Source organism: Megascapheus bottae, chromosome 22, assembly GCF_031878675.1.
Source record: "Megascapheus bottae isolate mThoBot1 chromosome 22, mThoBot2.hap1, whole genome shotgun sequence".
Classification (NCBI taxonomy): Eukaryota; Metazoa; Chordata; class Mammalia; order Rodentia; family Geomyidae; genus Megascapheus; species Megascapheus bottae.
In genome coordinates this window covers 7,223,602-7,247,930 of record NC_143530.1, presented here as the reverse complement: position 1 = coordinate 7,247,930, position 24,329 = coordinate 7,223,602, and the positions used below count along the sequence as shown (strand labels likewise).

The 24,329-nt window shown below is 50.8% G+C and overlaps 1 protein-coding gene across 1 annotated transcript in view; it reads left to right on the top strand.

Moving 5' to 3' along the window:
• Positions 1-24,197, top strand: part of Ptk7 (protein tyrosine kinase 7 (inactive)) — a 56,630-nt gene extending 32,433 nt beyond the window's left edge. The window contains exons 2-20 of the mRNA XM_090355616.1: positions 4,626-4,913; positions 5,701-5,803; positions 6,366-6,556; positions 6,662-6,812; positions 7,722-7,870; positions 8,091-8,357; positions 9,033-9,166; positions 9,312-9,447; positions 9,549-9,668; positions 11,663-11,812; positions 11,935-12,085; positions 12,183-12,310; positions 14,114-14,317; positions 14,782-14,937; positions 16,186-16,418; positions 17,226-17,306; positions 21,603-21,754; positions 22,167-22,345; positions 23,212-24,197. Coding sequence (XP_090211742.1) covers positions 4,626-4,913; positions 5,701-5,803; positions 6,366-6,556; positions 6,662-6,812; positions 7,722-7,870; positions 8,091-8,357; positions 9,033-9,166; positions 9,312-9,447; positions 9,549-9,668; positions 11,663-11,812; positions 11,935-12,085; positions 12,183-12,310; positions 14,114-14,317; positions 14,782-14,937; positions 16,186-16,418; positions 17,226-17,306; positions 21,603-21,754; positions 22,167-22,345; positions 23,212-23,372 — 3,134 coding nt within the window. The 3' untranslated portion in view covers positions 23,373-24,197. The remainder of the gene's footprint in view (positions 1-4,625; positions 4,914-5,700; positions 5,804-6,365; positions 6,557-6,661; positions 6,813-7,721; positions 7,871-8,090; positions 8,358-9,032; positions 9,167-9,311; positions 9,448-9,548; positions 9,669-11,662; positions 11,813-11,934; positions 12,086-12,182; positions 12,311-14,113; positions 14,318-14,781; positions 14,938-16,185; positions 16,419-17,225; positions 17,307-21,602; positions 21,755-22,166; positions 22,346-23,211) is intronic.
• The last annotated feature ends 132 nt before the right edge of the window (positions 24,198-24,329 follow it).

Sequence of the window (24,329 nt, the reverse complement as noted above, 5' to 3'; positions counted from 1 at the left end):
CTGGCTGGCCTTGGGCATGGAGAAGTTCCTCAATCACTCGTGTGGTCACCCAGCATGTGAAATGTTCATGGCTTTTGGAACACACTCTTGGCAGACTCTAGGGGGTGATAGTGAAAAGTTCCTCATCAACTAGAATCTTGGAATCTCGGTCTGGTGGTGGACTTTGCATTAATAAAAGGGAGAAGAAGCCAACTTGTCAGCTCCCCAGCAATCTGCAATCTGAGGATCCCAGCTTGAAGCTAGCCTAGGCAGGAAAGGCCATGAAACTCTTTATCTCCAGTTAAAAAATCTGGATGTGGAGCTGCGGCTCAAGTGGTAGAGCATTACCCTTGAGCAAAAAAAATCCTGAGAAGCCAGGCGCCAGCCTTGAGCAAAAATATCCTGAGGGGCTGGGAGTTTGGCCTCGTGGTAGAGTGCATGAAGGCCTGGGTTTGAGTCCTTGGTACCACATACATAGAAAAAAGCTGGAAGTGGTGCTATGGCTCAAGTGGCAGATCACTGGCCTTGAGAAAAAAAGCCCAAGCACAGTGTTGCACAGGCCCTGAGTTCAAGCCCCAGGACTGGCAAAAAAAAAAAAAAAGATCCTGAGAAGCCGGGAGCGATGACTGGCGCCTGTAATTTAGCTACTCAGGATGCTGAGGTGGGTACTTTGAGCTGGAAAATTTAGGAGTCATGTCCTGATGCTCTCTGTTTCCCCACAGCAGTTGATGTGTGTGTGTGTGTGTACATGCACACACATGGGCACATGCATGCACATACATATGGGCTGACTGGGCCTGGAGCCAGAGAACAGCTAAGAGGAAGGGCACCAGACTAGCCGTTTGCGGGGGCAGGAGGAGCATGTGAGGGAGCTGGGTTGTTGCCCACTAGCCCTGTCTTGGGAGGTGGGGCTGGAGGCTGTGGCAGGGCAGGTGTCTGCATATACATAGCTGCTAGGGAGCCAAGGAAGTGGCTTGGAAAATCTCCTTGCTGGGTACTCACAGCCCAGGCTTTGTGGGTGTCTAGCCTAGTACAGGCAGATGGCTCTGCCTGCTTGGTTTTGCCCAGGGGCTTTGTGGGCTGCCATGGACAAAATACGACTAAGGAGGCAGCCCTGCTATATGCCCTGTCCTGTGTGGGCATTAATGAATCCATTGGGTCCTCATGTAGCCTGGGTGATAGGCCTGGTGACCCCATCTCACAGCAAGGAGGAGGCACCACTGTGCACTGTGTGGTGAGGCTCCCTGGTAAGAGAGACCCGGGACCATTGTGCCACCAGAGAAAGCCTATCCCAGATTCCAAGCCGAGGGGGGCATCTGCCAAGTGTGGGAAGGAGCAGGAGTGCGCCACCTTGAGGAAGGTACCAGTCATAGCCTTTCTCCTCTGCTATTGCTCTCCACATCTCATTGGCAAGCAGCAAAGCTTTTGAAGCCTCCTCCCTTCATCCCTGCTCTCCTTTCTGAGGGCTACCTGCGAGATTCCCAGGAAATAGCAGGATGGAATGAGGCATTGTCTCCTGCAGGCTGTGCAGATGTCTGGACGGGCAAACACAGAGGCACTGGTCAGCCTCTAGAGTGAAGAACGTCATGGTCCAGTTGCTCAAAGCAGGGGCTGGGAGAAGTTTGTAGGCTGCCCTCCCTGCCTTGTGAAACATCTAAAGTCTACCCCAGCCAAGCACTAACCAGGACCTGCTGTGAGCTGACGTCAGGACAGAGGCCCCCGCGGGGCTGGCTTTGATGTTTCCCAGGCCCTGGTGTGGGGGTGCAGGGGGCTCTGAGTGGCAGTCTGGGAATGTAGCATCTCTTACCACAGCTGAATAGTGCAAGCCTGGCCCCAGGAGGAGATGCTGGAGGCCGAGGTGGGGGTGGGGGCAGAGCTGGGGTTCATATGACTATGCCAGCTCCACTGCTGCTCTGGTTTCTATGGCAGAAAGTTTGTGGCTCTGTAGCTCCAGGGCCTGTTCCGTCCATCCTGCTCACCCCAATTGCTCCCTGAAGACCTCCCCTCTGTTCCTTTGCTCTGGCAGACCCTCCCCTGTGCCAGGTCTGGGCAGGATCTGAAGTCTTGCTTGGCCATTGGGAATCTTTCTGATGTTAGAATTGCACACTCTGGTTTCTCTTCATGTTAGTCCTTGGGCAATAAGGATAACTATTCGATCATTTAACAGTAGCTGCTTTTCCTGAAAGGCCAACTCTGGCCGGGGCACTTCACACGTTATAGCATCTTGTGTGCAAGACAGGGAATTGAGGCACAGTTTGTCACCAGCCCAAGGTCAGACTCATTTGAGTATGATAGGTTTTGAGTCTGGCCTATTATAGGTGAACCCTTAACCACTCCCGTGTGTGGGCAAGGCTCCTGGCTTCTTACCATGTCTGTGGGAACAGGATGGAGGGGGGGGGGGGCGGCAGTGCTTGCCTATGGGGTAGCCTACACTTGGCGCTTTTATTTTTATTTTATTTTTAGTAGTACAGAGTTTGGACTCAGAGCCTTGTGCTTAGTATAAGGCTAGACACTGAGCCACAGCTCCAGCCCTTTGCTTTGCTTTCTGATGAGCATCCTGGAGTTCTAGGTGAAGGGGTTCGAGATTTTGTGGTGGGTTACATTTGCAGGGGTTGACTGTCATGAGAAGTGTTCAGGCCCATACTGCATTGAGATTCTTTCAGTTCAGCCAGTGTTTGCTGGATGCCTTTGTGAGCCTGGTATTGTCTGCAAGAGGCATGTCTACCTGGCAGGGGGGAGGTGGCACCATGTTGGAGTTGAGATGCTTCCAGGGTGGAGCTGGGAAGAGTGTGGGGTTAGGAGTTGGCTTCTTTGGGTTGAGGTTCTGGCTTTGCCACATGCACATGAGCTATAAGATCTTGGGAGAAGCCTTCCTTTTTCTCGGCCTGCCTTTGCCCGTCTGTCTCTGCGGGGGTTGTAGCAGGGGCAGAGCCGCACCCCGGTGGAGCATGTGGAAATGTGTAGGGGAGTGTTTGTGTTGGCACAGAGGCTGGGGTGCAGTGCCTGGAGGCAGGTTTCTTAACTGGCAGGCTGGGTGGGATTCCCCGGCATGGTGGAGAATTGTCCTGCCCGAAGAACCAACAGGGCCCAGGGAGAAGGAACAGGGGTGTTCTGGGCCCTGTCAGTGTCTTGTATCAGAGATGGGGTTGGCATTGGCATCTTTGAGGAGGTTGGGAGGGGGACAAAGAGCAGGGGAGCTCCCTCCTAGACCCAGCCCTGGGGGATCCTGGACTTGATACTGACTTGATGACAAAACTGCTTCTCACTTTTTTTTTTTTTTTCCTAGTCCTGGGGTTTGAACTCAGGGCCTGAGCACTGTCTTTGGGCTTTCCTCAATGCTAGAGCCCTACCACTTGAGCCACAGCACCACTTCCGGCTTTTAACCAAACCCGGGTCTTTATGCATGCTAGGCAAGCACTCTACCACTCGGCCACGCTCCCAGTCCCTGCTTTTTACTTTTAAGAAGCAAACCCTGCCTCCAGAAACTAGGAAGAATGAGACCAAGACTAGGCTTTCATAACCCGACATGGGGAAGGGCACTATTGGGCACTTTTCCTGCCCAGCTGAAGGCAGAGCCTGCTTCTTCTGTGTGATAGGAACCTCCTCTCCCATGTTCAAGACCCAGCAGTTCTAGGCCTCTGTAAGGCAGCCACGTGGGCCAGGAACAAAGCCCAGCATGTTGCTCCTGATGCCACTCAATGAAGCCACCCACCTGTCTGGCCCTGCCCTCCGCCTCCTTAGCCCATCTGTTGCTGAGTGGCAGGCACTGGCTTTTCCCTTTGTTCCCACGGGCTACTGACTCCCTTTGTGGCTGGGCTGCATAAGTGGCACATGAGGGTGAATGGATCCAGTGAAAGTTTACAGCCTGACTCGCCTCTCACTTGTAGCATGGGAAAGCTGGTGTTGGCACAGCTGGATTTTGTGTCTTTGGAGATGGCCAGGGTAGAGAGAACATTGAGACTCAAAGGAGCTCCTGGGGATGCAGGGCTGCCAGCACCCATGGGTGGGCTCACAGGTCATTTCTGTTGTTGGCACCCTCAGGTATGAGCCCTTTGCAGGGTTCTTTTTGGACTAGGGTTGAACTCTGTTCAATGTTCTGATTGGAAATAGTGATGAAAGTTGCCTGGTTCTCAGCCCGAGGTGAAGATGTCTGAGCATCTGGTTGTGCCAGTGTGAAACTGTTCCTCAGAAAGCCCTTGTGGCAACCAGCCCTTGGGGCCCCTTCCTCTTCTTCATTCCCTAGGCACTACCAGCCCATGCCAGCCATTCAGCATTTTTGTGATGACAAACAGACCCTGTGCATTGTCCCAAGGCCCCTCCAGACTTGAGGCCCCACGCTTGAGGGGAGGGTACTATGTTTTTTTTTTTTTTTTTGGTCAATCGTGGGGCTTGAACTCCAGGCCTGGATGCTGCCTCTGAGCTCTTCAGCTCAAGGCCACTTGAGCCACAGGACCACTTCCAGGGCAGTATGACTTTGTGTCCTATAAAGCACCCAGCACAAGTCCAGTCCCTTAGCGGACTCAGCAGTTCTACCACTGCCCTTTTACTTCCCATATACGCATCCCCTTTCTTCCTCCTGTTCACTGGGGTTCAGCATGAGTCTGCAGCTCCTTCTCACTCTACCTCTGTTGTGTCCCTAATGGCAGGTGCCCAGGCCGCTCTCAACTTCATCAAGGAGCCATCCTCCCAGGATGCACTGCAGGGACGCCGGGCGCTGCTCCGCTGTGAGGTTGAGGCCCCTGACCCGGTGCACGTGTACTGGCTGCTCAACGGAGTCCCTGTCCAGGACACGGAGCGGCGTTTCGCCCAGGGCAGCAGCCTGAGCTTCGCAGCTGTGGACCGGCTGCAGGATTCTGGCGCCTTCCAGTGTGTGGCTCGGAATGACATCACTGGAGAGGAAGCACGGAGTGCCAATGCCTCCTTCAACATCAAATGTGAGAGTCTGGGCTCTGTGCCCGGTGCCCCTGCCAGACCCCTCACTACTGAGTCTTGGGGAGCCCTCCTTTGCCTCAGCCTCTCCCATTGCCAGTTAATGGGGTCGGTAGAGTGCAGTTGTGGTCAGCTCTTTTTGCTTGTGTGGATAAGAAATTAGAGGTTTCCTAATTTCTTTTTCTTTTTGGTGCCGCACATACTAAACTCACATGCTTTAACTGAGGCCTCTCATTTCTTCCAAAAGCTGTTCGTGTGAGTGTGTGGGGAGGTGGAGGGGTGCACATGTTCACACCAATACTGGCCCTGGGTGCTGTTTCTAAGCTTCTTTCTGCTCAAGGCTGGCATTCTACCACTTGAGCCACAGCTCTTCTTCTGGACTTTTTGTGATTCATTGGAGACAAGAATCTCTGGACTTTCCTGTAGGATCTCAGCCTCCTCAGTAGCTGGGATTACAGAAATGAACCATTGGTGCCTGGCACAAAATTTATTGTTTTGTTTTTGTTTTTGTTTTGTCCTTCAAGTATGGAGCCCATTTTTTTTGGCTAGGAACTTTCACAAATGGGAACTGCAGTGAAGTTTTTGGGCCAGTGTCAGGCTTCCCCTGGCAGTGACAGGGAAGGCGCTTTAAGTGGGATCTACAACTCCAGCCTCAGTTTTGCTGAGCTCCCCTGTCAGTATGGTGGCAGAGGCTCAAGGTTCCATGCTTAGCTGCTGGTTCTCCTTTCCCTCGGCCTCCCGAATGTTGTTGAGCTGCTCCGCCATCAACTGCAAATGTGGCCTCTGCTGCAGGGATAGAGGCCGGTCCTGTGGTCCTGAAGCATCCAGCCTCAGAAGCTGAGATCCAGCCGCATACCCAGGTCACTCTTCGTTGCCACATTGATGGACACCCTCGGTAAGGAGCCAAGGAGGGCAGGGTGGAAACAGATAGGGTGGTCTCCCAATTCCTAGGTTCTCATGCACCTCACTTCATTCTGTAACCACTCCCCCACCCCCAGTGTTCTTGGTCTCTGACAACCCCTTCTGACCCAAGAAGGGCCAAGGTTGTGTGGCCAGTGATCCTGGATTCTGTCCTTGAATTAACATATATCTTTAAAGCAAGTCACTTTTCCTCCTTAGCCCTCCATTTCTCTACTTGGAAACAGAGGTGTCTAGTTTGACTCTCTGGTTTTAATTGTTTTTGATTGCTACTGGGGCTTGAACTCAGGGTCTGGGTACTCTAGGCTGGTGCTCTACTATTTGAACTCTACCTCTAGCTTTTTTGGTGGTTTGTTGGAGATAAGGGTCTCATGGATTTGTCTACGCAGGCTGGCTTTGAACCTGGATCCTCAGTTCTCAGCCCTCTGAGTAGCTAGCTAGTATTATAGGTGTAACCTACCAGCAGCCCCCTATATGTACCTCTGCTGGCCATCGAAGGCTCCATCCTCTCCTGCTTGCTGAACCCCTCTTCCCCACAGGCCCACCTACCAGTGGTTCCGAGATGGGACCCCTCTCTCGGAGGGTCAGAGCAATCACACAGTGAGCAGCAAGGAGCGGAACCTCACTCTCCGGCCAGCCAGTCCTGAGCACAGTGGCCTCTACTCTTGCTGTGCCCACAATGCCTTTGGCCAGGCCTGTAGCAGCCAGAACTTCACCTTGAGCATAGCTGGTGAGCCTGGATTGGGATGGAGGAGATGAAGCAGAGGGTTGCGGTGGGAGGGGGGGAAGCTCACCATCCTGCCTGCTCACCCCTCCCTGCTTTCTCCTGCCGCAGATGAAAGCTTTGCCCGGGTGGTACTGGCACCCCAGGATGTCGTTGTAGCAAAGAGTGGGGAGGCCATGTTCCATTGCCAGTTCTCAGCCCAGCCACCCCCAAGCCTGCAGTGGGTCTTTGAGGATGAGACCCCCATCACTAACCGCACTCGGTAAGAACCTGTCTAGGAGCCTTCTAGACAGGTGGTATCTGTTGTGTGCTGCACATTGCCTGCTCTCCAGAAGGGGATGCCATTCAAGTCCAGTCACATGGACATTGGTGCATGTTTTGCTCCAGATTTCCAGCAGATGGCAGTAGAAATGTTCTAGAGTTGCAAAGAGGCCAAGGAAAGGGAAGAGCCTCTAGGAAAGGGCTCTTTTTCCTCCAATCCCTATAAAGGCTAGAGATGGCTCTGCTTCTCCTCCCGTCTTTCCCATCTGGTTCTTCTGGGGTAGGGAGAGTAGAAACCCAGGGGTAGGAGGGATAAACAATAACTTAGGTGGTCACAGACTAGATAGAGAGGTCTGGGATTAAACACATACATTACACACATTACACACACACACACACACACACACACACACACACACACACACACACACACACACACACACTCTTTTTGGAAGAAGTTAATGCCTACAGAAGGTGTTGGGTGATTCCAGCCCGGCTTCAGGGACTTCTGTCCTTGCCCACGCTCAGGAAAAGCAAAGAACACCTCTGTCGTGCCAGGCACGTCGCTGGTCCTTGGGCATACGATTCTCTATGCTAGGGATAGCTTCAGCCCTGAGGACGTCATCAGTATCTTGTCCCTGGAGCTGGGCCTGCAGAAAGACGGCGCCCCTCTGTCCTGATAGTTGTACACTGTTATGTTTCCCCTCCATGCACATGTACATAAGCCAGAGCACACATACATAGGGGTGCGCAGACAGGAGCACACAGTCTGTGGGCTTTCTTCCCTCTGTCCTGTCCCAGCCTATTTCTTCTTCCACTGACCTTGGTGGGATGGGATTCCATTCCGTTACTGCAGGAGGAGGCCTATGGCCACTTCTTCCAAACAAACAGCACTCTCTCTCCTCCACAGCCCCCCACATCTCCGCAAAGCCATGGTGTTTGCCAACGGGTCCCTGCTGCTGACCCAGGTCCGGCCGCGCAATGCAGGGGTGTACCGCTGCATAGGCCAGGGGCAGAGGGGTCCACCTGTTGTCCTGGAAGCCACGCTTCACCTGGCAGGTGGGTTCTTGGTGTTGAGGTGTGCGGGAGAGAACAGCCAGTGTTGGTGTACAGGGATTGGAAGCACCACTGAGGGCAGGGGGAGGAGGGCGATGCTGGAGTTTCGCGGATGAAAGGTAGAGGTTCCAGGGGACAATTAGTGGCTGGACGTTGTGAAGGCTTGTGGAGGGAGAGCACTGCATATCATTGCGCGGTCTGCCTCCCACTCATGTCCTTACAGAGATCGAAGATATGGTGCCATTTGAGCCGCGCGTGTTCACAGCTGGCAAGGAGGAGCGTGTGGCCTGCTTGGCCCCTCAGGGTCTGCCAGAGCCCAGCGTGTGGTGGGAGCATGCTGGCGTCCGGCTGCCTGCCCATGGCAGGGTCCACCAGATAGGTCGTGAGCTGGTCTTTGCCGTTACTGCAGAGACTGACGCTGGTGTCTACACCTGCCACGCGGCCAACCTGGCAGGCCAGCGGCGACAGGATGTCAACATCACTGTGGCTAGTGAGTGCGTTTTCCCTGTAGGTCGAGGCGATGTGGAGAGGAGTCTCCAGGGCCCTGGAGGTCTTAAACTCTGGGTGTGATAGAAATGCCCCTATGAAGCACCCAGGTCTTTAGCTCTAGGATCTCAGCTACCAGCACCCAGCTAAGACAGCATTTTAAGTCCTGTCGCTGTTAGGTATTAGCAAATCATTACTACTCCTTATTTATTTATTTATTTATTTATTTATTTATTTATTTATTTATTTTTTGAGCTGGTCACGGGCTTGAACTCAGGGCCTGCACACTATCCCTGAGTTTTTTTTGTTCAAGGCTAGCACTCCCATACTCAGTTAGTTAGAGATATGAGTCTCATGGACTTTCCTACCCAGGCTGGCTTCAAACCAGGATCCTCAGATCTCAGCCTCCTGAATAACTAGAATTACAGGTATGAGCCACCAGCACCCAGCATCACTACTCCTTAGAACCTGTTTCCTTAGCTGTACAATGGGTAGAGGAATACGTTCTTTGGAGGTTTACTCTAGTAGTAACGGGAAGGTTTTCACTCAGGACTGACAGTTGCAGTGTCACCCGAGCCGCTGGGGGTTTCTAAAGCCAAGTATTAGAACTTTCTGGAGATGGGGCCTTTGATATCAGGGCCTGTTGATCAGCACTCATTGTTCCCCCTTGTCTCCCTAGCTGTGCCCACATGGCTACAGATGCCCCAAGACAGCCAGCTGGAGGAAGGCAAACCAGGCTATTTGCATTGCCTGACCCAGGCTACCCCCAAACCCACAGTGATCTGGTACAGGAACCAGATGCTCATCTCAGAGGTGAGAAAGGATGGCTGTTTGGGAATGGGGTGTTCTTATTCCTCTGTGCTCACCACCAGAGCCCCCACTACCCCTGAGGCTGCTTCCAGGGAGAGGGTGTGGGCTCAGGCATTGAACCTGTCACGCTCACATCCGTGTCCTGCAGGACTCACGGTTCGAAGTTTTCAAGAACGGCACCTTGCGCATCAACAGCGTGGAGGTGTACGATGGCACCGTGTACCGGTGCGTGAGCAGCACCGTGGCCGGCAGCCTCGAGGCCCAGGCCCGCGTGCACGTGTTAGGTGAGTTGGGCCAGAAGAAGGAAGAAGGAGTGGACTAGCAGGTCTGGCCTCGGCCTCTCACTACCTCACTTCCTCCTCTTCTCCCCTCCCCTCCACAATAGAAAAGCTCAAGTTCACACCACCACCTCAGCCACAGCAGTGCATGGAGTTTGATAAGGAAGCCACAGTGCCCTGTTCTGCCACCGGTCGAGAGAAGCCCACTATTAAGTGGGTACGAGCAGGTGGGTACTGCGTGGGTACGGGGGGGTCAGGCAGGACCGTCAACTGGTCAGGTACATGCATATCTAAGTAGAGCATCCAGGACTGCACCCCAGAACTGTGGGGACGGATCAGAAACACAGGGATGATTTCTAGTCCAGTGAGGAAGGAAAAAGTCAGGCCCCAAAGGGGTCGAATGAGCACACGGGGTAACAGAGAGGACAAGTTATTGCTTTGGTACACAAAGGGCTTTAGAGCCCCATTTTCTCCTCTCCCTCCTCCTCTTCCTTGTTCTTTATTGGTTGTGGGGCTTGAACTCTGGGCCTGGGTGCTGTCCCTGAACTCTTCAGCTCAAGGCTGTCACTCCACCACTTCCACAGCGCCACTTCCGGTTTTCTGGTGGTTAATTAGCAATGAAAGTTTCACAGACTTTCATTCCCAGGCTGGCTTTGAACCGTGATCCTCAGATCTCAGTCTCCTGAGTAGCTAGGATTGTAGGCGTGAGCCACCAGCTAGAAAATTTGGGGAGGAAAAGAATGCAAAACCCATCATGTATCATTTTTCTATGAATCTTTTTGTTTTTATTATAATACAATTTCCATTTCTTAAATTTGAAGTAAGATATACTCGTGTGTGTGTGTGTGTGTGTGTGTGTGTGTGTGTGTGTGTGTATGTGTGTGTGTGGCTGTGTGTGTTTTCTGTCTGTGTGTATGCTGGTATTGGAGCTTTTTTGCTCAAGTTTGGTGCTCTGCCACTTTAGCCATAGCTCCACATCCGGCTTTTTAGTAGTTAATTGGAGATAAGAGTCTCATGGACTTTCCTTGCTGGGTTTTGACTACAAACCATGATCCTCAGATCTTATCCAAATGGCATGAGCCATTTGGCGCCCAGAACTATATTGTTTTTAAAATAGTTCTGTTGTGCATGACATCTGACTTTAACCAGCTAAGCAAATGTTCTACCCAATTAGCTATAGTCTTAGCTCAATGGTATATCAATTCATGTTTTTTGGTTTTATTTCTGTTTGGTATTTTGTTTTTTGTTTTTGGAGACAGAATCATTTGGTCTACAGGCATGAACCACTAGCACCTAGCTTATAAATACTGCTTTTGATTATTGCCATGCTCTTCAATGATTGGATTCACTGTAACTTAAATATTCCCTAAGTGTTAGAGATTTGGGTTATAAATCATTCTCCCCCACCCCCTTCTCTCTCTCTTTCCCCCGCTTCCCCTGGGGCCTGGGCATTGTCCCTGAGCTGCTTCTGCTCAATGCTAGCACTCTACCACTTGAACCATCGTACCACTTCTGGCTTTTTCTGAGTGGATTATTTAAGATAAGAGTTTCATTCTCCTGCCCGGGCTGGCTTCCCAAACCATAATCCTCAAATCTTAGCTTCCGGAAGAGCTAAGATTAAAACTCTGAGCCACCAATGCCCAGCATTTTCTCTCTGTCTTTTTTTTTAAAATTGCTGCAATGAATATCTTTAAGCCAAAATTTGTGGATACCTCCCACCTCCTGATTTAGTTTGTCTTTGAGAAAGAGTCCCAGAAATGGAGCAGTTGTATGTACAGGGGTGTAAACATTCTACGACCCTTACACATTTGCACAGCGTGAGTAAAAGTCATGACATAGATTTTGCAGAGGATGGGGGCTTCCTCTGCTCAGGTCTGTAAGCCCTTTCAGGGTGAGGGTACCAAGTGGATCTGAAGGCCGAGATGGTGGCAGGGAGAAGACTAAGGTGGTTTTGCAAGTGAGGAATTTCAGGAAACGCTTGGTTCACAACCAAAAGTCCAATTAGCTAGAAGCAGAATATTGTATAGGTAGTACAGGGAGATGAGGTTACGACAGCAGAGACGTCAGCAATGGGGTGCTACCTGGCTCAGGAGGTTACCCCTTACCTGTGGGTAGTCAAAAGTGCCCACTTGTTTTTGAGTAGAGGTTAGGGACTGAAAGCCTTACCAGTCACTGATGTAACTTGGATCCATCTCACCATTCCTTCCTGGCGTCCCTGCAGATGGGAGCAGCCTTCCTGAATGGGTGACAGACAACGCTGGAACCCTCCACTTTGCCCGAGTGACCAGGGATGATGCTGGCAACTACACTTGCATCGCCTCCAATGGGCCACAAGGCCAGATCCGTGCCCATGTCCAGCTCACTGTGGCAGGTGTGACCGTGGTGGAGCCCCGAGGCCAGGACTGGCCGGCCCAGGGGTGAGAGGAGCAGCAGCTTGCTCCAGCTCTCCCATTGCTCACCACTCCCTGCCCCTGGTTGTTTTTTCCCATCCAGTTTTCATCACCTTCAAAGTAGAGCCAGAGCGCACGACGGTGTACCAGGGCCACACAGCCCTGCTACGGTGTGAGGCCCAGGGGGACCCCAAGCCACTTATTCAGTGGAAGGGCAAAGACCGCATCTTGGACCCCACCAAGCTGGGACCCAGGTAGGGAAACCTCTCTTCTGTCCCCACCACAACTCTCCTGCATTCATGGCTCCTTGGGAGCTGGCCTTGAGCAATGCTTTGGCTTTTCTCTTGGTAGAATGCACATCTTCCAGAACGGCTCCCTGGTAATCCATGACGTGGCCCCTGAAGACTCCGGCCGCTACACCTGCATCGCAGGCAACAGCTGCAACATCAAGCACACGGAGGCGCCCCTCTACGTTGTGGGTACGGGCTGGAGAGAGGGGGTCCTACCCAGGAAGTGGTGGGCCAGACATCTTCCTTTGTCTCACCTTGCAGCCCATCTCTCTCTGAACACGGAAGACACTTAGAGCATTTTCATAGTGGTGGGGTTTCACCATCTACCACATAGGCTTACATTCCTTGCTCAGAGTTAGGCCGTCACTCCTTTAACATTCCGTGTCTGTGATATGTGAGTTAGGTGTGTAGAAGCGGGTATTCACTTCCTAAAATGTTTTCTACCAGGTCTACTGCAAACTTATGAGAGGGAAAAGTTGGTCATGGCTTCAGTCTGTGGTTGTTTAGTTCTGATGCATTGCGCCTATAGTAGTGTACAACCGAAGGAACATATACTAGAGGTCCCTTTACCTGGTGGTTAGACAGAGAGGGAGATAGCCGGAATCCCAGTTTCTTCTGGACACACCTCCAGTGACCTAACTTCCTCTCACGAGGCCCCACCCCAAATGGCCTCACTTTTTCCCACTAGGCCTCACCTCCTAAAGGTCCTACCACTTACCAACAGCATCACAGGCTGAGACCAAGCCTTCAGCACGTGGACTTGGTGAGCAGTGAGGTAGAGAACATTATAGATGCACACTAAAGCAGGTGGAGAAGGGATGAGTCCCGATGCCAGAGGGTGAGGTGCCTCTGAGCTGTAGGGCCAGAAATAATGTGTAAGGTAATAAACAATGGCCTTGGACTGGGCCTTTCCAGCTCTGCCTATGCCTATGTCCTATGTCTGCAACTGTGATTAAACAGAATTGTTCTCCTAGGTGGAAGTGAGGTAGTCGGGTCCCTTTATTGAAACCAAGGGTGAATGTAGGAGTTGGGAGTGTCCTGTATAGTTTCTCCCTGTATCAGGTAAGCTGTGAGGCCAGCTCACCTGATAGCTCACCTGATAACTCACGGCGCCTCTCTCTCCTTGGCCACTGAGTGCTAGTAGACTAGCAGGTCCTTTTTGCAAATGGGGTCGTTGTACTAGACAATGACTGGGATTCTTTTTTTTTTTTTTGCCAGTCCTGGGCTTGAGCTCAGGGCCTGAGCGCTGTCCTTGGACTTTCTCAAGGCTAGAGCTCTACCACTTGAGCCTCAGCACCATTTCCAGCTTTTTTCTACGTATGTGGTACCGAGGAATCGAACCCGGGTCTTCGTGCATGCTAGGCAAGCACTCTACCACTAGGCCAAACTCTTGCTCCCTGACTGGGATTCTAAACTGGAAGCTCGTAAGTGCTCCTCTTCAAGGCTAGCTTGCAATCCCTTAGGATTCCTTTTTTTTTTTTTTTTTTGGCTAGTCGTGGGGCTTAAACTCAGGGCCTGAGCACTGTTCTTGGACTTTTTGGCAAGGCTAGAGTTTTACCACTTAAGCCATAACACCACTTCCAGCTTTTTGTTACTTATGTGGTACTGAGGAATCGAACCCGGGTCTTCTTCCATGCTAGGCAAGCACTCTACCAGTAGGCTGAACTCCCAGCCCCATCCCTTAGAATTCTTGCTAAGTAATGTGGAGTTTGCGGTGGCCCCATGACATGTCTTTTTATATTTGTCCCTTGTCTTGGGTTCTGATGGACGGCTGGCTTGGGAATCACTGATCTTGCCTCCCGTAGAACCTACCTTTGACCTCAGTGGGGCGTGAAGACCTGCCAGCCCTGGTGATGAGGGTCACAGTGAAGTCAGTGGCCCTCCCGAGATCTCTAACTTGATTCCTCATTGTCTAGTGATAGTCGTGTGTGTGCCACGGGGTTTTGTAGAGAGCTGGAACAGACCCTGCTCAGATTTGTGTGTGTTCCTCAGACAAACCAGTGCTGGAGGATTCAGAGGGCCCGGGCAGCCCTCCTCCCTATAAGATGATCCAGACCATCGGACTGTCCGTGGGTGCCGCTGTAGCCTACATCATCGCCGTATTGGGCCTCATGTTCTACTGCAAGAAACGATGTAAAGCCAAACGACTACAGAAGCAGCCCGAGGGCGAGGAGCCAGAGATGGAGTGTCTCAATGGTAAGGCCCCTTTCTAGAAGGAAGTGCGACCTTGTAGGTACAGAGCGCCCCTCATGGGCAACTTCTGGAATTTTTGTCAATCATAAAGCTTGAACTCTGGGCCTGGGGGACGCTGTCCCTGAGCTCTTCAGCTTGAGGTTACCAACCTACCCCCTTGTGCCACAGCGCCACTTCAGGTTTTCTGGTGGCTAATTGAAGATGAGTCTCACAGACTTTAGTGCCCAGGCTGGCTTTGAACCGTGATCCATAGATCTCAGCCACCTGAGTAGCTAGGATTACAGGTGTGAGCCACCAGTGCCTGGCACAGAGGCCCCCCCCCCCCATCATTTTAACGGTGGGATGAACACTTCCGTGGAGCACTGATTGGACCAAGTTGGCAGGTGTGGGAGAAGAGGGAATAGAACTGAGGTCCCAGTGGTGACCAAGGTGGCATCTCGCTGGGATAGTCCTGTCTCTTCTTTCAGGTGGACCTTTGCAGAATGGACAGCCCTCTGCAGAGATCCAAGAGGAGGTGGTCTTAACCAGCCTGGCCTCTGGCACCACAGCCTCCAACAAGCGCCACAGCACCAGTGACAAGATGCACTTCCCTCGGGCCAACTTACAGCCCATCACCACACTGGGTATGTTGCCATGGTTACGGATGCCCTTGCTTCACTGCAAAAGAGCTTAGCCTTGAGGCCAGGGGAAGTGCTGGTGGTAGTTCTGAAGTCCGTGAAACCTTGCCTATTAGACATGGCAGGACACACAGTCAGAGGTTTCAGCCTGGTATTTGCTAGACTTCTGTCGCTCCTCCTCAGGGAGTGTCATTCCTGTACCCTAGCTCTAGTGTATTAGTCACTTCAAGTTTTCATTACATTTGACTCCTTTTTGAAAAAGAGAAGGGAGAAGAAAAAAAAACCAAATCAGGATTGGCTTTGTTCTAGGAAAGTATGTGAGAAATTACAGGGTTGTGACAGTTACAAATTTTCCTGTATGCTAGGAAAAAACTTAACTATTAATACGTGTTTATCATGAGCTACCAAATTCTCATGTAAATCACCCCTTTGAAAAATGTTTTTACTGATTTTAATTTTTTATTTAAATTTATTTCTTTCTTTATTTTTTTTGCCAGTCGTGGGCTTGAGCTCAGGCCTGACACTGTCCTTGGGCTTTCTCAAGGCTAGAGCTCTACCACTTGAGCCTCAGCACCACTTCTGGCTTTTTTTTTTTAAAATATGTATGTGGTACCGGGTCTTCATGCATGCTATGCAAGTACTCTACCACTAGGCCAAACTGCCGGCCCCTACAGCACCTTGAGCTTCAGCTCAAGGCCACTTCCGGTTTTCTGATGATTAATTAGATAAGAGTCTCACAGCTTAGTAGTGCCCAAGCTGGCTTTGAACCTTCATCCTCAGATCTCAGCCTCCTGAGTACATTCATGAGCCACCATACCTAGCTTGATTTTTATATTTTTGTACTGGTCCTAGGGCTTGAATTCAGGGCCAGGGTTATCTTTTAACTTTTTTTTTTTTAAATTGTTCAAGGCGGGTGCTGTACTGCCTAAGCCATACTTCCTCTTATAGCTTTTAGGTGGTTTATTGGAAATAAGAATCTCGTGGACTTTCCTGCTCGGGTTGGTTTTGAACCATGATCCTCAGATCCCATCTTGCTAAGTAGCTAGGATTACAGGCATGACTAATAACACCCAGGTTCCTGTTGGAGCCAGTGAAGCTCAGGGAGGAAATGGGTTTCCCAATAGAACCAGGACTAGAGTTGGCCTGGATGGATGTGAGGGGCAGGAGTAGAGCAGAGGCCATCAGCTCCGTCCTCAGTCCGCAGCTTCCTTGCCTGGGTACACGCAGCTGGTTGATGGAGTCCTTTCCCCACAGGGAAAGGTGAGTTTGGAGAAGTGTTCCTGGCGAAGGCACAGGGCCTGGAGGAGGGTGTGGCCGAGAGCCTGGTGCTTGTGAAGAGCCTGCAGAGCAAGGATGAGCAGCAGCAACTGGACTTCCGGAGGGAGCTGGAGATGTTTGGGAAGTTGAATCATGCCAACGTGGTGCGGCTGCTGGGGCTCTGCCGCGAGGCCGAGCCCCACTACATGGTGCTGGAGTATGTGGACCTGGTACGGCTGTGCCTTAGCAACCTGGAGCTGTTCAGCGGGGCAGTGTGCTGACGGGGCAGGGGGGACAGAGACTGTGACCCTGTGGAGGTGTGTGTGTGTGTGTGTGTGTGTGTGTGTGTGTGTGTGTGTGTGTGTGTGTGTGTGTGTGTGGTGTTAGCTGTGTGCGCATGTGCGTGCATGCCAGTCTTAGGGCTTGCCCAGTGCCTGGGCACTGTCCCTGAGCTTTTGACTCAAGGCTAGAACTCTACCCCTTGGCCAACTGGAGATGAGCATTTCATGGACTTTCCTTCCCAGACGGCTTCAAACTAGGATCCTCAGATCTCAGCCTCCTGAGTAGCCACATTTATAGACATGAGCCCTTTTCATTTGCCTGCAGTCCTCTTACGTCAGGTTGTCCTCTACACGGGTTTTCTTTGGTGTGTGGCTTCTTCCCAGTGCTTGTCAGCATTTGAGAAGAAGCTTGTCAGACCTGGCTGGCCTGCCTTCCTCCTCCTTCCCCACTCTCCATCTTCCTGCGCCTTTCCTCCCTCTATCTAGTCCTCTCCCGGCCCAAGTGTTAGTTAGCCTCAGCTACCAGTCTGTCATTGCCAGAGCTCTTCCTCCTCATTTCCCAGCGGCTCCAGGCCCTGACTCCTTTGGGCCTCAAACTACTGCTTGTCCAGTCTGCCTGCCTGGGAGTGGGCTAGGCGCATTGGGTCAGGGTTTTTTCCCTGCCTTCTGGCACGGGCTTTTCAAGCGCCTGCTTGGTCTGATGTTTTAGGGCACGTGGTTGGCTCTGCCCTGACAGATGCTTGGCTTTTCCCTCAGGGGGACCTTAAACAGTTCCTGAGGATTTCCAAGAACAAGGATGAAAAATTGAAGTCGCAGCCCCTCAGCACCAAGCAGAAGGTGAGAACAAGATGGAGGAGTGGGGAGGAAGGTCCCTGAGGGTAGGTCAGGATTAAAGACTCCCTGAGGACCAGGCCCTCTGGTAAGTACTTCACTGCATGTTTATTCCTGATCACCATATTGCCTGAGATTGACTGTACTTATCCCCACTTTCTGTGCAAAGTGACTGATGCTTAGAGAAAGGACTCACCCCAGTCGTGGAGCCTAAAAGTAGCCTTTTGCTGTTGTGTGTTGCCCTCCGTTTGGGCAGGAGCTTCCTGTTAGAGGACCTTGCCTGTAGTGAGCGTTACTCAGAGAGCAGCAAGCACCCAAGTCCAGGGTGTTGAGCCAGCTTTTTTCAACCTCAGCTGGAAGGCCCTTCTGTAGAGTGGGCATTATTGGGCACTTAAGGTGCAATGGGAAACAAGGTAAATGAGGGGGATGGCATTATAGGCATAGAGGTTGAGGCACAAAACAGGAAGTGAGTGGGAAGCACAAGAGACATGGAAATCATCTGGGACAGACAGCTGTGGTTTCCTGGTAGAGAAAGTCATTTCAGTTCAATTCTCAAGGACCGGAAGTAGCTGAATGACAGGAAGAGGAGGGCTTCTGGGAGAGGAGACTCATACCTTGATTTCTGTGGCTAGGACAGGGACCTCGGCTGAAAGCCTGGTGTAAGAGAGTAACCTGCCTTTCTTCAATCCAGTACTCCAGAGTTAGAGGCCAGCCCAGGCTTCATAGGTGAGGGAGGCTCTATCTCATAAAATGAACATGAAAAATAAGACAAATTGAAAGGAAGTCAGTTACGTCTGTCATATGACCTGAGATACTCTGATCACCATCTCCCTTTGCTAAATAGCTCTCCCATGTTTTTTCTGTCTGTTTATAGTCCTGGCTACTCAGGAGGATGAGATTGGGAGAATCAATGTTTCAGGACAGCCTAGTCAAAAAGGGAAAAAAAAAAGTTCATTAGACTCTCATCCCTATAGAAGAAGCTGGGTGTGGTAGCTTGCACCTGTCATCACAGCTAGATATGGGAATCCTAACTAGGAAGATAAGGATCTGGTGGGCATGGTGGCTCAAGCCTGCAATCCTAGCTACTCAGGAGGCTGAGATCTGAGGATCCTGGCTCAAAGCCAGCCCAGGCACTACAGACCGTGAGACTTATCTCCAATTGACCACCAGAAAACCAGAAGTGGCACATGCTATGGCTCAAGGGGTAGGGTGGTAGCCTTGAGCTGAAGAGCTCAGGGATAGTGCCCAGGCCCAGAGTTCAGCTGACAAAAAAGGGGGGGGGTCTGGTCCCTCCAGAAAGTGAAACCTTATCTCAAAAATAACCAGAGTAAAAAGATCTAGAGGCTTGGCTCAGTGAAAAGGGCAAGCATGAAGCCCCGAATTCAAACCCCAGTACTAAGTGCCAACAAAAGAAATGAAAGACAGGTTCTGAGAACCAGCAGTTGTAGGTGATGCCTATTAGAGAAGCTGATAAGATGATGTCAGAAGACTGAGGCAGGCAGAATGGTGACCTATGCCTGCTCTGGATTATCTCCATGACAAGGAGAGGCAGTAACAGCTTCCCATATCTGGAGGGCTATGCTTTTATGCAATCTGAAGCCATGGGAGAAACAGAAAATCCATTGTGAGACTAGCTCAGCAGTGTCACAATAGGTGAGCAGGTCTTGAGCAAGCCCTTGGGTGTCAAACTAGAAAGGGGTGGGGAAGGGAGCGTTCCCAAGATCAGGCCTTTATAACGGAATTTGAAAATGAACCTAGTGACCATCTGAGGGCATTGTGCTCAGCATCAAATAAACCCTTAATTGGCTTGGGTCTACCAGCATTTCCTTTTCATTTAGCTCAAATCTCCAGAAGCACTGCTTCTCTGGAAAGATAGCAAGTTAGTAGCCATGCCAAGTCCGCCCTCTTCTGTTTCCTTTGAGTTGCAGCAGATTGTTCAGCTGTGAGCCAGCTCAGAGGGAGCCAGCCTGATGAGGGTGTGTGGCCAATGCCTGGGTCTGCCAGGTGCAGACAGAACAATGCAGAGGACCTCAGACCCCAAGGCAGCATTGCCATCAGGCCCTTCTACCACCAAAGATACTTGGAGCATTGTGAGAACAGTCTCCCAGGATCATATGTGGGGGTGGCCTTGCCTTTCCCCTCAAGACCATGTGTAGCTCTGAGTACCAGGATGATGGTCTCATTCATCTGATTGCCCCCCCCCACCTTTTTTTTTTTTTTTTTTTTTGCCAGTCCTGGTGCTTTAACTCAGGGCCTGAGCTCAGTCCTTGGGCTTTCTCAAGGATAGCACTCTACCACTTGAGTCACAGGACTACTTCCAGGTTTTTTTAAATGTATGTGGTTCCGAGGAATTGAACTCAGGTCTTCATGCATGCTAGGCAAACACTCTACCACTAGGCCAAACTCCTGGTCCTGATCCCCCCTTTTTAAAATTCCTCTCCTTGTTCCCTTTGTTTTGAAAGGTAATACAGCAAAAGGGTAAAATTTTCCCCCACGTTGCGTGCGTGCGTGTATGTGTGCATGCGTGCGTGCATGTGTGTTTGGGGGTGCTAGAACTGAGGCTTGAACTTAGGGTTAGAACACTGTCCCTTTTTCCACTCAAGGCTACCATTTTACCACTCTACCACTTAAGCCACAGCTCCACTTGTGGCTTTTAGGTGAGTAATTGGAGATAAAAGAGTCTCAGACTTTGCTTCCCTGGCTGGCTGTGAATTGTGATCCTCAGATGTCAGCCTCCTTGACTAGCTAGGAATGTAAGTGTGAGCCACCATGTCCAGCATGTGCAGCAAGTTTTAGTTTTGTACTTTAAAGAGTATAAGAGGCCTGAAGGTGTGGCTCAGCACGAACAAACAAAAAGAAGTTATAAGAATGGTTTGAGGGGTGGGGCCGGGAGTTTGGCCTAGTGGTTAAAGTGCTTGCGTAGCATGCATGAAGACCCGGGTTCGATTCCTCGGTACCACACACATAGAAAAAAAAGCTGGAAGTGGTGCTGAGGCTCAAGTGGTAGAGCTCTAGCCTTGAGAAAGCCCAAGGACAGTGCTCAGGCCCTGAGCTCAAGCCCACGACTGGCAAAACAAAACAAAACAACAACAAAAAAAATAACAAAACAAAAGAATGGTTTGAGGGCCAAGAGTGTGGAGAGAGTGCTTGCCTAGCATGCATGAAGACCCGGGTTCCATTCCACAGTACTACATACACAGAAAAAAGTCAAAAGTGGTGCTGTGTCTCAAATGGTAGAACGCTAGCCTTTAGAAAGTTCAAGGACAGTGCCCAGGCCCTGAGTTCAAGCCCCAGGACTGGACAAAAAAGAATGATTTGAGAATATCTTTATTTATTTATATTTTTGCCAGCCCTGGGGCTTGAACTCAGGGCTTGAGCACTGCCCTTGGGCTTTCTCAATGCTAGAGCTCTAGCACTTGAGCCACAGCACCACTTCTGGCTTTTTCTGCGTATGTGGAACGGAGGAATCGAACCCTGTTTTTCGTGCATGCTAAGCAAGCACTCTACCACAAGACCAAACTCCCGGCCCATGGTTTGAGAATATCTTATAAATCTTTCTCTGGATTGAATTGTTTATATTTTACCCCATTGGTTTTTTCTTCCTCCCTCCCTCCCTCCCTCCCTCCCTCCCTCCCTTCCTTCCTTCCTTCCTTCCATCCTTTCTTTCTTTCTTCTTTTCTTTCTTTCTGTCACAGCGCATGTCTGGCTTTTTCTGAGTAATTCATTGAACATAATAGTCTCATGAACTTTCCTGACCAGGCTGGCTTCGAACCATGATCCTCAGATCTTAGCCCAGCTTGTCCTGCTCTATTTTTATGTCTATAAGCATAGTAATGTGTGGGGTTTTTTTGTTTGTTTGGTTGGTTGGCTGGGTTTTTTTTTTTTGTGAATCACTGAAGATAAACTAAAGACAGACTTGAACATTTGCGGTGGGATGTGTACAAAGCAACATGACATTAGGTCTTGGTTTGTATTTGATCACCTGTGATCCTGGCCACTGGCCAAGTTCTTACCTTTACCCTCCATGATTGCATTATGTGGTTGGTGACTTCTCCCTTCAGAATCCTGAGATAGACTTTTATGCCACTTGTGCCACACTTTGACTTCTGGCTTTTTGCTGATTCACTAGAGGTGAGTCTTACCAGTTTTCCTGCCCAAGTTGGCTTTAAACTGCAACTCTCAGATCTCAGCCTCCTGAGTAGCTAGAATTACACGCATGAGCCTGGATTAGGAAACTGTGTCAGGTATGGTGACCCTGACCCCAGCCTTGGGCTGTGCTGACAGTCCCCTTTCTCTCTCCAGGTCGCCCTGTGTACCCAGGTGGCCCTGGGCATGGAGCACCTATCCAACAATCGATTCGTGCACAAGGACTTAGCTGCTCGCAACTGCCTAGTCAGTGCCCAGAGACAGGTGAAGGTGTCGGCCCTGGGTCTCAGCAAGGATGTGTACAACAGGTAGAAGAGCCTATGTGTGGGTCTCCACTCCTTCACCGAGGGTGAGGGGATGAGGGTGGATGTGGTTTGGAAGGGTGTAACAAAGAGTGGATGCCCACTTAGTCTGACACTGGAGGGGTCGGCGGGGATGGTGCCTTTCCTCTAACCCAAGGTGCAGCAGGCTTCTGGTAGTAGGTTCAAGGCCCCGATGCCTACATTTTCTTTAGTGGTGACGAAGGATAGTTGGGCCCTAGTGGCTCACGGCTGTAATCCTAGCTACTCAAGAGACAGATCTGAGGATCGCTGGTCAAAGCTAGAACAGGACACGCGTCTCCATGCAGACCCAGCTCCAAAGAGGCCTAAGAATGGAGTAAGCCTGGCCTCCAGGCCACCATCCCTTGCACTTCCCTCTCATGTTGTGTCTCTATTGCAGTGAATACTACCACTTTCGCCAGGCCTGGGTGCCTCTGCGCTGGATGTCCCCCGAGGCCATCCTGGAGGGAGACTTCTCTACCAAGTCTGATGTCTGGGCTTTTGGTGTGCTGATGTGGGAAGTGTTTACCCACGGAGAGATGCCCCATGGAGGTCAGGCAGACGATGAAGTGCTGGCAGGTAGGCACTGGTGTTTCCAAGGGATGATTCTAGATCACACACACACACACACACACACACACACACTTGCACTGGTATTTAGGAGATACATAGCTATGGTCACTCCATTTCTAGAAACACTGAAATTTGGGCTGAGATATATAGCTCAGAAGCAAATGGCTTGCTAACAATCCCAGTACTGCGAGGAAAAAAAAAAGAGTGGTACTCACTAGATACTATGTTGAAAAAGAACTATACAACTTGTAGGTGGGAACAAAAGGAAAATACTGAGGGAGAGCAAAGGAAGGGGTTACATTGTCCAAAAAGAAATGTGCTCTTTACCTGACTTATGTAACTGTAGACCTTCTGTACATCACTTTTACAAGAACTTAAAAAAAAGATACAGGAAAGCTTTCATGATGGTTGGCCAATAGTCCTGTCCCAGCTGCTCTAATCTCTGGCCTCAACTCCTGCATGAACCTCATCTATGAACAAGAGTGAGCTGAGGGAGAAGAGTCACCCCCATTTGGTTAGAAGATTCTTTTTTTTGTTTTTGTGCCAGTCCTGGGGCTTGAACTCAGAACCTTGGCGCTGTCATTGGATACTTTTTGCTCAAGGCTAGCACTCTGCCACTTGAGCCACAGTGCCATTTCTGGCTTGTTCTGTATATGTGGCTCCAGAGACTCAAACCCAGGGCTTTGTACGTGCTAGGTGAACACATTACTGTTAGGCCATGCTCCCGGCCCCAGAAGATTCTTTCAGGGCCCACCTGTTGCTGGCCAGCTCTCCTCAGATCACCCTGCTGCTTGTGGGATCTTTAGGCTTCATGGGGTATCAGTCAGGTCATTAAGTGTTTGGCCTGACTCTGTCTTCTGTCTTCCCTACAGATTTGCAGGCTGGGAAGGCTCGACTCCAGCAGCCTGAGGGCTGTCCTTCAAAGTTGTACAGGCTGATGCAGCGTTGCTGGGCCCTTAGCCCCAAGGACCGGCCCTCCTTCAGTGAGATCACCAATGCCCTGGGAGACGGCCCAGCAGACAGCAAGCTGTGAGGGGGGAGCCCAGTAGGCTGTGCCTCAGGACACCTAATGGGGAGCCTGGAGCATGATGGGCAGGATCCCTGTCTTCCTCCTTGGTCCCAGGGTTCCTGCCAAGCACAGCCAGTGGTGCTGAGGTCTGGGCAGTGCCTGGGCTTTTCTCTTCCTCCCCTTCAGCCCTTGGGCAGGCCATTTCTGACCCAGACTGGGTTACTAGGCTAGCCTTGGGCTGGGCATCTTTCTCTGCCACCCCTTCCCTCATCAGGGACAATTTGGGAGCCTCAGGTAACCCCAATTTCTGGCCAGGTCAGAATTTCTTGACCTTTTTCCTTTTGGCCAAGTCCAGCTCTACCACTTATCTGCCAACTTTGCCTAAGGAGGAAGGCTAGGCTGGGGATGAGCTGGGTTTGGGGAGTTCCTTAATATACTCAAGTACCAGGCTAGCTCTGGACATACAAGGCCAATGGGCCTACCTGGGAGTCTAGACCAGGATTGTGGAGGATACAGCAAGTGAGTCCTCCCCCTTGTGGCTTGTGCACACGAATCCAGAGCTAGGCCTTCCCTCCTTTCCTCATCCTAAGTGCCTGGCAGATGAAGGAGTTTTCAGGAGCTTTTGACACTATATAACCCGCCCTTTTTGTATTGTATGCACCGTGGGCGGCTTTTATATATAATTGCAGCGTGGGGTGGGTGGGCATGGGTCACAGGGGTGGCTCTAGGGAGATGGGGAAATGGGCCATCTCTGCCTCTCACTTTTGTTGTTTGTTTGTTTGTTTGTTTGTGGGGTTTTTTTTTTACACTCGCTGCTCTCAATAAAGAAGCCTTTTTTTTTTTTTTAAACAATCTGTTTTTTGAGATTCATTCTGTACTTTTGTTCACAAATGTTCCGTATTTTTCCTCACTGGTTAGAAGGGGCCCTGGGCCTTTATGGACTCTGGTGGGCTTCGGGGGGACTGCCTAGTAGAAAGATCC